Source organism: Dromaius novaehollandiae, chromosome 10, assembly GCF_036370855.1.
Source record: "Dromaius novaehollandiae isolate bDroNov1 chromosome 10, bDroNov1.hap1, whole genome shotgun sequence".
NCBI classification, from domain to species: domain Eukaryota; kingdom Metazoa; phylum Chordata; class Aves; order Casuariiformes; family Dromaiidae; genus Dromaius; species Dromaius novaehollandiae.
This window is the reverse complement of record NC_088107.1, coordinates 12,134,011-12,148,053: the sequence shown is the minus strand read 5'-3', so window position 1 is coordinate 12,148,053 and position 14,043 is coordinate 12,134,011. Positions and strand designations below refer to the sequence as shown.

The window sequence follows — 14,043 nt, the reverse complement described above, 5'->3', positions numbered from 1 at the left end:
TGGTAACCTGCAATTCTGCATCAAAGTTTGGGAGAGCTGAAAAGCTATTTGATGTTTCTTCCATCTGCTTAAGTAGAGGATGGTGCAATTAACAAAATTTTGGTGCAATTAACAAAAATTAAGAGACAGTAGATTGTATATCCTATGGAACTGCCTGTATTGCTTCACTTTGCTTGCTCTCTGTTAGTGGACAGTCATTTTGAATGAATTTCTTACCTTTCAAATGCATTTTTTTCTTCCTGTTATCAGACATTTTATTTTTTTCCTCCTACAAGAGCAAAAAAAAATTTTTTTTCCCCCCACAAATGATACATATGTATACAGAAACTAATTAAATAATTTTAGAGGGGAAAGCACTTTATCTTCTGATATGAGTTTAGGTCCATGGATGTCTCTAGCCTGCTGTCATACTGCATATGTCTGGAGATGAGTTTTAGTCAGTGTATGCTCTTGAGCAACTGTGGAGTTAGCTAGCTCTAACGTGAGAGCTACTGCTGTGTCTTGACAGGCAATACAAGTGTAACTGAACCCAGTAATTCTTTGTTAATCAGCTGAATTAAAAAATACGTAGTTTTTGTAATGCTGCCTACTGAACATCTGCTATGCCAAACTCTTGTTCTGGTTTCTTCTCCTCCCTGCCCCCCCCCCCCCCCCCCCTTCTCCATCCTATCCTAATTTTTAACTCGTCTTTACAATTACAAAAGCACTAAGATTAATGATGCTCCCACTCCTGGTGTCCTTTTGGGAGTACCAGAAGACCCGGTGAGCATGATGGTCAAATGATCTTGAACTTGCACACGCAGAGGTGTGAGTGAAGAGCGTGAGACATGCTGCATGCAAAATCTCTTAAAAACTCCGGTTACTGTAGTGAGTTGACTGAAATAGTTACTTGCCTGTTGCAGCTAGCCAGTAGTGAGATGTGTGTGTGCACGCCAGCGTGTGCAGGAGCGTAGAGACGAGGAGTTAAGGCAGCGTACCCCATCCCACCTCCGCAGGAGCGTTCTTGCGAACAAAATTCCAAATCTCTTGTTTCAGGGGATTCTTTACATGTTTGCTAACAGGGCTGTTCCCTAGTGTTACTAGTTTTGGTCATTAAAAAAAAAAAAAAAAAAAGAAATTAGTTATCCCTGATACTGTCTAAAGACAAGTTGTTTGAAGTTTCGTCGTCCTTAGCTGTGCTCAGGTGCTGTGACCTATTTCACATGCACACTAGTGTGTTCTCTTGTGCTCCCCCTCTCACCCATGCCATTTACCTAAATATTACTGATCTGTGATAACTTAAAAGCGAGCGTAAGCCTTTCTGTTTTTTAGATATTCAAAGGGCTGTCCTGGGCTAGCTATGTCAAGCATCCTGTAGCGATAATAAGTTTCCATTACTGTAGTGAGTTAATAATAGCCTACTTAGGTCAGCAGGCACCAAAATCCTCACTGTAATGATAGAGAAGTCCCTTTCTTCATATGACATTAAAAATAAATCACATCTCTAAATGGAGCAGGTTAAGAAGTGGTAGAGCGAGACCAACAACATACACCCTTCCAATTTGATTTTTGTAGTTCTAATGTGCTTCAGCACAATGCATTAATCAGATGTTCATGTACTTCATTGATGAGAAAGGGAGGACCTTGTTTAAATCTGCAGACCTATAAAGCTCAAATATATTCTTTGCACTAGGTGAAGTGAACTTACAGCTTGTATGCTGGCTATGGATAACTGATTCCAGAGTTGAGCTTTTTTTTTTTTTTTTTATCTGGGAGCAAATTGAGGGTTGGATTAATTATTTGGCTGGTGACACAAGTCCGTTCCTACTGCTGGGTTTCCCGATGTGGCCACCACTAACTCCTTTTTCATATCTGTAGTTTGTACCCCTTATGTAATGAGGGGAGGATTGGAAGGTGCTTGGGAAACAGATCCAGGCACCGTGTGTTGTTTTACCACTGGTAGCTTGCCCCAAGCCTCATTCCTTCTAGAAATAAAAATAGAGTTTGTAGGGTTGTCTGCTCATATGCGCTGTGTTTTGTGGGAAGCAAGGCCAGTACTTCCCAGACGTGTAGAGTCTGAACCAAACTAATTCTTTCATGTACAGTAAATGTGGCGAGCCACAAAGTGCAGGGCTCCTCGGAGGCACACGCAGCGTGTCGCAGTGCGTGCCGAGGAGGGTGGCCGTCCTTGACAGTCGCCAGAAAGGCTTGGTGTCCTTTCTCTTGTGCGCTGGTGAGGAGGTGTGCTGACTGAGCTCTACCTTCCTTATTTAAAAGTGTGAAGACTTGCAGTCAACAGTAAGACTAAAATGACTGTAGACTGCAGATAAATAACCGATGGTAAGGGAGATCAAGAGGATGTCGACTATACAACTGTATCGCCGTAGACAAGGACAGAAAAGTAGACTGTGTTAAAAATGGAAGGGCGATTTGGGGTTGGTTTAAATTGGTGGCTGGGCATCATTAAAAATGGGTTTTGAACACGGGATTCTGGCAAAAACAAGCAGTGACTCTATGACAGGTGGCTTGAAAACATCCCTATCTATTTTGGCGAAGTGATGGGGTGTTTTTTGTTTGTTTTAGTCTCATTTGAGTGAAGCGAAGTGGGAATTGGAATTAAATCTGAAAAAGCTGGCTGAAAAGCTTTGGCTGGTGTTTTTCTTGCTGTGATTGCCATGTGCTCCCTTTCTATCCCTTCTTTCATCCATTTCATCATAAATGAAGGTAGTAAATATTATGGGGAAAGAGTTCTTTTCATCCCCTTTGAAAACTCAGTGGGCTAACTCCCAGTTAGTTGCCTTTAGATAGAAGTTTTGGTATATGTTTTTTAATTACTTAATGGAATCCACTGAAACATATTTGATTTGTGAGCTCATAGAAAGCCCTCTATAAACTCTTTAGAAGGGCTAACCTTTTTTTGTTTAATGTTTCAGTAGTCTGGAGAGGTGCAAACGTAAGCTGTTGAAATCAATTTACCTACCCCAGTTGGCAGTGGTGATATTGGTTAACACTCTCCTGTGTTTTCTGTTTCCTAACAAAATTGCTATTCCTGTTGATTATAAAAGTTGAGAAATAAAAAGCAAAATACACTAGAAAAAAACCCTCTATATAGGATACTCTGCTTTTCTGAAGGCCTATTCAGGAACAGCATGTCATTTGCTGTTCTGGCAGTCTTACAGATTCTCTGTTGTTGGCAAGCCTATTTAATTACTACTTCTGTTTCTTGGGCATTTAACTTTGAAGGTGTTTATTGTTATCTCAGCTGAGAGAAAGCCATTTTAAAATAGCCGTTTTGCAATTACACTCACACTAGTGTTTGGATGTGTCTTCTGGAATGAGCAAATGACTTCTGTGTGACCTGAAGTCTCTCATGCTGTAGAATGAGCTGTGAAATATTTTCTAAGTATATTTAATTTTTTTCATGTCTTGCAAGGATAGTATGTGCCTTTTAAGACTTAGTACTTCCTAAAAAGGAGGAGTAATTTTATGACTGTGATTTTAGTGTATGTACCTTTACATGGATGTTAATCCTGGGATTTTTACTTAAGCATGCTGAATTTGCTCCAGATTCCCACTATTGCAGATAGAAAATAACTTCCCCAATAATGTGGATTAAGTAGGTGAGTCTGAATCCAAATATAAAATACTTATTTTTTATAATAATTAAATATCTTACAATAATAAAAATATCCCCCAAGTAATAGGTCCATGCATTTTCTTTTCCTGGTACATCAAACTTAAAGACTTCAGAATGTTAAATTTGCTGTATATGAGTTTACGGTCTCCTGAGTTATAAGTCTACAAACTTTTTATATATGTATGTATATATAAAATATATTGAATATTCTGCATTGTGGTTATTTGATAGAATTCCCACAGATGCTACCTGTTCTATAAAAAGCGCATTGGACTCACTTTGGTCAGGTTCAGGCGATAGCTGCAGAGACCTCTTTTGACGAGTCCCAAGTGTTCTTTGCATCCCAAACTGCGAATGGATTTGGTGAATTAAGTGGTGACTGTGTTACGTCAGAGAAGAACTCGACAGAACAATAGCTACTCTGTTAAAGACCTAGATTGCTGTGAAGACTGTTCAGAGCAAATCTCCTGAACTCTTTAATAAAGAATAGGATTGTTGAAGGTTTGCTTTCTGCATTAAGGGAGCCATTGATATGAAGATTCATATCTCTGCTCGCTAGGTTGAGGTTTGTTTCTGAATACACCGACCAGTAGAATTGACAGACGACTTCCGCTGATTACCCTTTCTCCTTCCCTGTTTTCTCAACACTTCTGATTTAAAATAAAAATAATGTTTTTTTGCCTGTAGTGTAGTGATATATTTTTAATTGGAGAAGTATTTCACCCCAGAAAACTAGAACTGTTGACTTCTTAGGAGTGAAGTTAAGCCAGGTGAACGGTTCTGTGCAGACCAGGATCTTCAACGCGGCAGTGACATCTCTTGTGCAGAATTGGATCTGTCTGTGCCTGAACCAGCTGGGTTCTTTGACAGAAGGTGTGCCGATACGCTGGGGAAGCAAATAAGCAAGCTAAGCAACTTTTCCCTGTAGATAATGCTACAGAAAAATAAAGTTAAAAATTCCCCCCTCTCCCCCACCTCCCCAAAAGCAGGCTGGAGATGAAATATACTTGCAAGAATTTTCATTTTTAGTGTATTAAACGGCACTTGTACATTCAAACAGTATCATTCATCATTTAGGGTGACATGTTTCATAGGAATATATCAAGGCACTCTGTGTAAATGTGATTTTGGCATTGTGATAATATAGGGCCTACTCGTCTTTCTAGTATCACACATATCCATACCTTCTATAGAAAATACTTAAAAATTGGTAAGGTTTAATGATACTGTATTTGTTGATTCAACAACAAATTTCCTAGGTGCTTGTGTGTGTGTCTGTGTGTATGTATTCTCTGGACAGACAGTAACTGGTATTCTTCAACAAAGAATCTTTTAAATATAGCACATAATACGCGCTAGCTAAATGTTTGGTTTTCCTCCCCCCCCTCCTTTAAAAAAAAAAAAAAAAAAAGCCACAGTAATTATAGAGGTATGTAACTTTAAATTGCAAGGAAAGAAGTGGTTTGCTGGAGCCAAGAGTTTAAAACAAATGTTGGTAAATATATAGCATCAAACTGCTTACCTTTCCTTCCCCCCCCCATCTACTTAAAATTCACTACAGTTCTGCAGATTTTTCTTTAATGATAAATGTTTCTTTGAGGAACTGAGTTGTATTCTGTTAGGATTTTTCAGCATGATATTTTAGGTTCTTATTTTGGGAAAAGTATGTATAACTATATTTCAGATAACTTTCCACGGCATACACAGTGACTTAGTTGCTTAGCTTATCCTGGGATACACACTTTGAATATTTTCAGTGAACTTGTATTAAGAATGGGCTAAGATACTTTGACTGGAGAGCAAAGTTTTTACTGCCTTAAAGATTTGAAGCTTTTGCTGGAAATCTTTGCAATGAGCTTGCATTTGATTTATACGTCACCTCTTTCCACAAAAAAAAAAAAAGCTGTATGAATGCTAAACTACTTGATATGCATTAACTTAAATTGCAGTTGGGTTCACCCTGGTTGCTTGGTTTTATTTGATTTTTATTAGATGTTGAGTATGACCGTGATAAGAGAGAAATTTGGACTTTCTGCCTCTTGGGTGTTGCTGGAGGAGCCTCGTGCCCTGTCAGGTGTCGCGGTTAGCTGGGCAGGGACTGCGGTTTAGGCCCAGGAGGCAGCGCCGGCCTGGCCGATGGCATGGGTTTCGGAGAGAAGAGACCCTCTTCTAAATAGTCGAAAGAGTGTGTGCAGTATGTATAGGCGTGTAAGAAGTAGTAACTTGTCCATGGGTCTTTTCTCAAATAAACAAACTAAAGGAGATTCTTGAGTACACAATGTCTTCTCCAAATTTTTTGAAATTTAGCTTGTTAGTATATGACCTGGACATATGGGAAAACTGGTGGCTCTGCAGTAGTGTCTGCTATACTTATGCTGCAGACAGTTTCTGTTGTACCTTCCTGTTTTCAGGTTTGCTGAAACTTTCCGTGTTTGTTCTTTGCCCAAATGGAAATTTCAACTTTTTGGAAAACTGGAGGTGGGTGAGGAAAGAGAAGAGAGTATAGAGCCTACTTATTTTTAATAAGGGACAAATAATATTGGAAGATCTCTTTCTTTAAAAAGTGTTGTCTATGTTGAAGATCCATATGGTACAAAGAAAGATTAGAAAGCTGAAATATGAGATACTGTAGAAGTTGCTAGTGCTTCTAAATTTGAAACTAAGGTCAAACATCTATGCAATTGGTAATTGTGATATCTGTATTCTCATCCTTCTACCAAGTCTTGGCTTGGATTTTTTTTTAATCCAGTTCAGTTTCCTGATCCAGCTGTTCAGTTTTATGGAAGAGTTGTCAGCAGAACTGCTAGGTTGATATATGGTGTTGCAGGTTCAAGAGTGATATTTTGGAGAAAAGTTTAAAATTAGTTTTGTAGCAGCTATTCTATAGCTACAAGCCTCCAACAACATGCAATATCATTAACAAATAGATGAGCAGAGAGAATAAATGAATCCTTTCATACATGAACAAGGGCATGGTTGTCGACTATACTAGTATCTTTACAACTGTCGTATTTACAGATTTGTTAAGTCATGCAAGTTATTTTGAGATCTTGCCAAATAGGGAAGCTTGCTTTTTCTGTAGGAAAAAGATTCAGACAAAACTTTCTGGATAAACTCAAATAATTCCACTGGAGTTTGATAAGGCGTTGCCACGCCATCGTGCATCAGTTGCAGCCCTGGGGGGGACCTGATCTCACACTGTGCACTGCTTCTTTTCGTTTGTAACCTGCTACATATAAAATCTCAAATTATAGTTAACTTTGTGTTAAAAGTTTCATTCTACAAGGAGACTTGCAAGAAATACCTATCATAAATTTCAGTAACGGTAACATGAGGAATTCCTCTCTAGCAGGTATACTTCAAAGTACAGAAGTAAATTATTTTAAGTGCTAATGCTATTGCTGGAGCAAAAATAACTAATACTGAAAATTATGGTAAATTTTTTACCTGTTGTAAAAAGCTGTGGGGTTTTTGGGCATTTAGATACTTGCTGAAGTCTGGAAATAGTGCTGTATGTGCTCTGATTCAGACATGTTCTGTTGAGTTTGTAGTTCAGTAACTACTTGAGTAAGTTTTCTTTCAAATAGCAAGTACAACTGTTCTAGCACTCGTGAAAGTGTTATGAAAGGACTGATTTATTGGAAGTGGTTTAAGGTATTTCCTTTAATCATGATCCCAGTGTGAGTTTATCTCTTCCAGCTTATTGAATCAAATCTGTGTGCTTTTTGTTTCTTAAAGTTCTTTCAGAAGTACTGAAAGACACAGCGGGCTTAACTATCTACCCAAACATCAGTGGAATCAAAATAAGGTGTCTTGCATAACTCTCTACAGCTTGAAAACTGAGCAAAAACGATGTTGGCCACTTCAGAGCTGGGAGTTAGTAGGTTCCTGTAATACATCTTCCAAAAAGTAAGAGATAGTACAAGTTTTGCTTGGTGCACAGCTTTGAATACTAGTGGTCTTAAGGTGGAGAAATCTTCGTATGTAGCTTCCATCTGTACAATGAAGGTCATTCTGGAGTAATAACTGTAATATTTTTTTCTCGTGAGTCCTAAATATTTATTTAGTTTGGCAAATTTGAATTGCATGGGAGAGAATATGGGAAGTGTGTTTGTTCGTCTTTAAGATGCAAGTTTGAAAGGGAAGAAAATAAATAGTTGCAAGCCCCCGTTTTATGGGTAAACTACTACTTAGGCTTTTTTCTAAAATCTCAACTTTTTGCAACACTACAGAGATGTTGCTGTCATGTAAAGTACACCTTCTAAAATGCACCAGCAGAACAGATCATCCTCACTGCTATCAGCAGAAGTTGCCTGACTGCTGGAAAGAAAATGTAAGAGGTGTGGTTGTGTGCGTATGTTGTGTATGCTGTAGAAATGATCAGAAAACTGAGTGGGCTGTTTTGTTTTAAATAAAGTCTGATAACTTGAACATTGATTCTGACTGCTGACTGATCTCCTATTTTAACCTTTTACTGATAAGGAAGTATTTCTGAGTCTGTCCTGAAACTGATTTATCTTGAGTGTCTTGCACATCATCTTCCTTCTGGTTATCACAGGACCATGCCATAAATATCAACTGTTATCACATAGGAAGTGATACCGTCTATCAGTTCTTTCTACTTTTTTTAAATGTCATCTTTACACATTTGTGGGAGACGTCTCATTTTCATTATTCTCTCCTTACTGTCCCCCCTCAACGCAGGAATGTGTTGTTAGCAAGTTCTGTATAAAATCTTGTGTGAGCAGGATGAATGAGAGTACAGGAGTGCTTCTGAAGAAAGTCTAGTTCCACCAAACAAAAAGTTCCAAGTATGTTTTAATAACAGTATAGAATTTACTCCACATAACTTGAATAGGCATACTCATGCTATACTGAGAACAATTGCCCTATTGAAGAATGTATATATATAATCCTTCATCAGTGATTAAAACCGTGCATTCTTTAAAATCCAAAAAATCAATGTGTATATTTTTTAAACTTTATTTTCAGGGCCATTTATTATGAGAACTGGTGTTGTGTGCTGTAAACTAGTGTTCCTTGTTCCCAGCTTTGATCACCACTTAATAATAAGCAATATTTCAGAGAGCAATGGATGCGGTTACGTGTGGTTTATAATACTTCAGACTCCGATATCTGTCATATTAGGCCTGTGATGGCTTGCTCCAAGATGTGGTTTTAGCCAGATAACTGAAGTACTTAAATATTTAATTACTTTTCTTTATCTTATATTCTGCAGGATTAGCAGAGTTTATATGCAAGCTTAAACTACTGCAGAGTTGAAGTAATGATCTATGCAAAGACCTCTGCTTTTAGAAAGGGAGTACAGAAATACATACCACATGAACAACGGGGACACTTGGCTGAGCAGCAAGCAACTTCTAGAACAAGGTTTTATGCAGGGACACAGAGGCGAACGTAGCTTACTACAGGGTTTAAAAAAACAAAACTGTGAGAGAAGGAAGCGAGAAACTTGGAGGCTAGTCACTATGCGTATTCATATAAAAATACAATAATGTGTAACACTGCTAATCTTGTGATAGAAGGTAGAGAAGAGATGATGCTGTTCTGAGCACAGCTGCAGGTAAGGAGCAGATGTACTAGGGGACACGCAGATCGTGTGTGCAAGGTGACGTGCTTCCCTCTCCCGCCCCGAGAACTGCGGAGAAGGCCGCTAAAGGATTGCGTACAAAGTGAAGGCTGCTAAAGGCTTATGCATGAATTCTGAGGACAACAGTGGAAGAAGTCTCCCCTTCCACTGGGCTTTTACAAGTTGATCACTTCAAACTTCTGCATGGGTTGGGTGGGAGGAGAAAGCATAAATGCAGTAGACTCCTTCATAATGCCATGTTCACATATAATACCTGATATCCCACATCTTTCTTGCAAGGCCTTTTTCTCCTTTACAGCAGCGTTCTTTCCTGTTTTACAGGGGTAGGAGATAGGGCAATGAAAAATGCCCATGACTATTCCAGGTGTTTAAAATACAAATTTAAATGAAAAACATGATGTGGGTGCTCATTGTGTCATGCCCCCCAAGCACTCTTTGCTGTGGATTGCACATCTTGCCTTTTTCCCATCTTTCTTTCTCTCTTGGAGAACGAGAGCATGTACCTGCCCCTTCCCCTTCTCCCCCGAAGAGACTGGTGGCCTGCTGAACAGGAGGACAGCAACTGGAGCCACAGCTGGGCACTCGCTTGACAGATTCACAACCAAACTTTGCTAGGACAAAATATTGGAGGGAGGTCATGAGGATCCATGTCATGAGGAAAAGGGAGGTCATGAGGAAAGATCTGCTGAATATGGGAAATGCTTTGAAAGAGGGCAGGCAGCTGAGGACCAGTTTTTCAGGGGACTTTATTAAAGCTAACTGGTACAGTCCTACTTGTAATAACTTCTGTGTATTATCTTAAATTGATCTTGACATTGCAGTGGGTGAAAGACCAGATGTCTTTGCTGAATCTTCTGTTATAACAGATCTAAAAATCTTTAATTCATAGTTCCCACAGTGAACTCTTGCAGATATCTGTTAATAATATAAATCAGTCTTTTTTTTTTTTTTTTTTTCTCCTTAGGGGGGAAAAAAGGAAATTTCTCAAAAAATTCTAAATGTAGAATGTAAATTTAAAACTGGGCATGCTATTAGCAATAAAGAAATCCTGATGTAATCTTAATAAGAATTTAAACTAATGTTGCGTAAGGTGCTGATCAACCTCCCAAAGTTTCTTCCTGGTTTTAATTGCTAAATATCACATCCAAGTTTCTTTCCCAGCGTGTTGCTGAAAGATGACATAGACATTGGGCATCATGCATAGTGTTTAGCAAGTAATCCTGAGATTATCTCGAAAGACAATGTTACACGATTGGTTAAAACAACCTAAATGAAATGGTGTCCAGCTATTAAAGTAGGCAAGTATCTGATGAAGTAAACATCGTCAGTTGTAAGGTTCAGAATATGCTTTGGGTTTAAGCTCGAAACATTTCTTGGAGTGATGCTAATTACATTTGCTTATTGAAATGAAAAGTTCCTTGATGAAGAACAAAGGTTGTCTTGATTTATGGCCACTAGAAAAGATTGACAGTGTTATTAGAAGACTCTTTTATTTTATTTTATTTATTTATTTATTTTTTTACCTGCGCTAGATGAAATTTTACTTAACTAAGAGGTAGATGAAAGTACTGTTAGTTGAGTGTATAATGGGGTTATGGTGTTTTTTTTTTTAATCTTACTTTTTTTTCTTGACAGATTAGCTAAACAATGTATTTTGAATTCTTGTTTGCATTTTTATACATCTTTATTTGCATATTACAAGCCATTGATTTTTGCCATTTAATTGTTAACTTTGAAAATATTACTTTAGATTTTAAAGGATTTATATATTACAATAAGTGGCATTTATTAAAGAAGTTGGTTACTTACGGTCTTGCTTATCTCAAGGGTTAGGTAACCAGTGTTGGATATACCAGCCATTGTAGGCTGATATATGATTTTGTTAGTTTTTGGGAGACAGCAAAGTATACAATGATAATTTAACTTGTATTTTTATACTGTTCAACTTTTTCATTTTTCAGTCCCAGAAATCCTGGATAGAAAATACTTTCACCAAGAGGGAGTGTGTGTATATTATACCAAGTTCAAAAGACCCCCACAGGTAAGCTAGAAATGGTGTAAGAATTCACCGTTACATCGCTTTTTTGGTTTGAAAAGTAAGAGTATTGGACTAACTACTCAGTGTGTAGCAAAAATACTGTCTTCAGTTCAGTCCTGTGTGTCTGGGCAGTGTCACTGTGTCTCTGTGCATGTGTCTCTGTCTTAGATTTTTTTCTTATGGAAGTACCTTGACACTGCAGAAATCTCTTGCTAGGTGTTTGCCTACTCTCTGCTTCTTTTAACCAGTTCTTCTAATGGTGTGTCAATGGTGTGTCTGCAGTGGGTGTTTTCTGGGTTTTTGTTTGTTTGTTCGTTGTTGTTCTTGTGTGGAGTACTTCTGAGAAGTCAGAAAGTCCCACGGAGTTATATGGGCTATATTTAGGTTTGAACAACAACGTGAGTGTAACAGTGATGTGTAAAAATAAAGCTAACAGTGATGTAAGAAAGGTTGAAAAATTCATAGAAAGGGGGAGGAAAAAGGAAAATTCAGAAGGGAATGATACTAATAATAGATACAAAGCAAAGGCTGAAGAAAGCTTTACTTCCAGGGAAGATAAGCAAAGCAAAAACAGATACCAAAAATATTCCATCTAGTCCGTTTTCATCATTAAGATCTGTAAGAGTAAAAAATGGGGAAAAAGGTTTTTAGAGGGGAGGCGGAGACTAATGAAGAATATTTTAAATCTCTTGGATGCTTTTATCTTGTACTGAGTTAGATATATGCTACTAGAAACCAAGCAAGTTAGCGTTACCTCTAGCATTTCTTACTTTACCCTCACTAAATGTCATAGGTGTAACTTAAGAGTTCATACGATGAATGAACTTGATGAGCATAGTCATAACATCTGGGTCACTGATGTAAAATAAAGACAAATTGGAAACAGATTTAAATTTTGTATTTTAAGGCAGTTTTGTCTACCTCAGAATATTAAAATTATTGACACCACAGCTTTCAGATAGTGTGTGGTTTTTGGTTTTTTTTTCTTCTCTCAAGCTCATGAGAAAGTGTCTCGTGCTGAAAAGTTCTACTTCAGTCTTTTCCATGGAAAAACTGAATGTGATCACATTTGTTCCATGCAGGCAGAGTAGTATTTTTTCTTCTAGGAACTTATTTTCAGGCAGAATAGAAAGGAAAAAAGTAAATGCTGCAGAATTTTTAAGTTACTGTGAATTATTCATCACATTCCTTAAAACTGTGTGACCTGAGGAAGCTTTTAGAAATTATGGCCATGATTGTAGCACATGGAAAATTTGCAAATGCAAATGAAGTAATTAGGAAGCTGTTAAAATTTCCAGAGCATTTCCCAAGGAACAAAATGATCTTCAACACTTGCCCTTTTAGTTTAACCCATGTGTAGCGTAAAAGGGAATTTAAAACTTTCCTATCAGATTTTTTCCTTCAGTTTTGAAGAATCCCATATTGTTGTTCCTGAATTATGTGTAACTGAATCAAATGTAGACAAAATCTAAAATGCCATATGTGAGCAATGTTTTTTGATCCTTACCTCTTAGTATTGCTATTTTAGCTTAAAATCTTCTCTGGCAATTACTAAAGCATTAGTTTAATATTAAAAACCTAAATAATTAACAGTAGAATATAATTTCTAAAGAGGATAAAATTAAGAAATTGTTTATGCTCTAAGTCTGAAAACAGTTTAAAATTACTATGTAATTTCTGCAATTTTATCTGCACACATTTGCACTTGCATACTAGTGAATGGTTAACACTGCTTTGAAAATTGCAGAAAACAGCACTATAAACTTAACTGCTATGTTAACTTAAAACATTAAAACTATTATCAGGAAAACGAGGAAAATGTTTAAGATGGAAGACGGTAGAAATGGGAAATTTTTTATATAATAAACTCACTATGTAAAGACATGTTTATTCAGACATCTTTTTTTTTTTTTTTTTTTTTTTTTCCTCCCCACATGGAACTTAGCAATGATCAAATAACCTTCCCACACATGCAGTTCGATTTGGATTTACAGGAGTAAATTTAGGAGTATCAGTTTGTAGATGCAACAGTGTATAGCTAAATTGAGTGGAAGAAAATGTCAGTCTGTAAGTAGCTTCTTAGCAGCTACCTAAATGTTTCAGTTTGAGAGTACTGCAGCTGAGTCTAAAATATTCTTGGGCTTCAGGTATTGATGGTTCAAAGTCTGAAAACCAGTTTAAAGCCACAAGATGGAAGCTTTCATCTGTTTATGCATTTAGCAATTTTCCAGTTGCTGTAGATCTTTTGGTACAGTAATTTTTTGTGTGAGTACATGAGAAGTGGTATGGTGCTTTTTTTTTTTTTTTTTTTTTCTCCCCCCCGTCCCCCCGTTAACATTTGAGCAGGAGCAAACTCATAAATTTAAATGGCATTTCTTACAGATGCCTTCCAGGATGTCAAATTTGTCAGCAGCTTGTCAGGTAAGAGTTCTTTCAGTTCTTCTTTTTTTTTTTTTTCTTGTGTGTGTGTGTGTTTTTCCTTTGAATAGGGGCTTTCGTAATGGAGTTCTCAAAAGTTTTGATGAGTGAAAGGTTAGAAGAGTTTAAAAAAAAAAAAAAAGCCTGCAATACATAGATCGCTTATTTATAAATGTGACATAAAGTACTTCTCAAAGAATTGATTGCGATTTTCCATGTCCTGACTACTCAAAGCATGTTCTGGCCTCTAACTTGCTGTGTCAGTGAACTTCAGTATTTTGCATAATTATGTTTAATTGTTTGTCCTTGTTTTAAGTACTTATGGCAACAAGGCTTCTTCTAGGGAAGAGGTTTATATGA

General features: G+C 37.3%; 1 protein-coding gene across 1 annotated transcript in view; it reads left to right on the top strand.

The window, feature by feature from the left end:
- Nucleotides 1–14,043, top strand: part of TRPM7 (transient receptor potential cation channel subfamily M member 7) — a 61,630-nt gene that overhangs the window by 11,728 nt on the left and 35,859 nt on the right. The window contains exons 2-3 of the mRNA XM_064517317.1: nucleotides 11,189–11,268; nucleotides 13,648–13,686. Of these exons, the coding sequence (XP_064373387.1) occupies nucleotides 11,189–11,268; nucleotides 13,648–13,686 (119 nt within the window). The remainder of the gene's footprint in view (nucleotides 1–11,188; nucleotides 11,269–13,647; nucleotides 13,687–14,043) is intronic.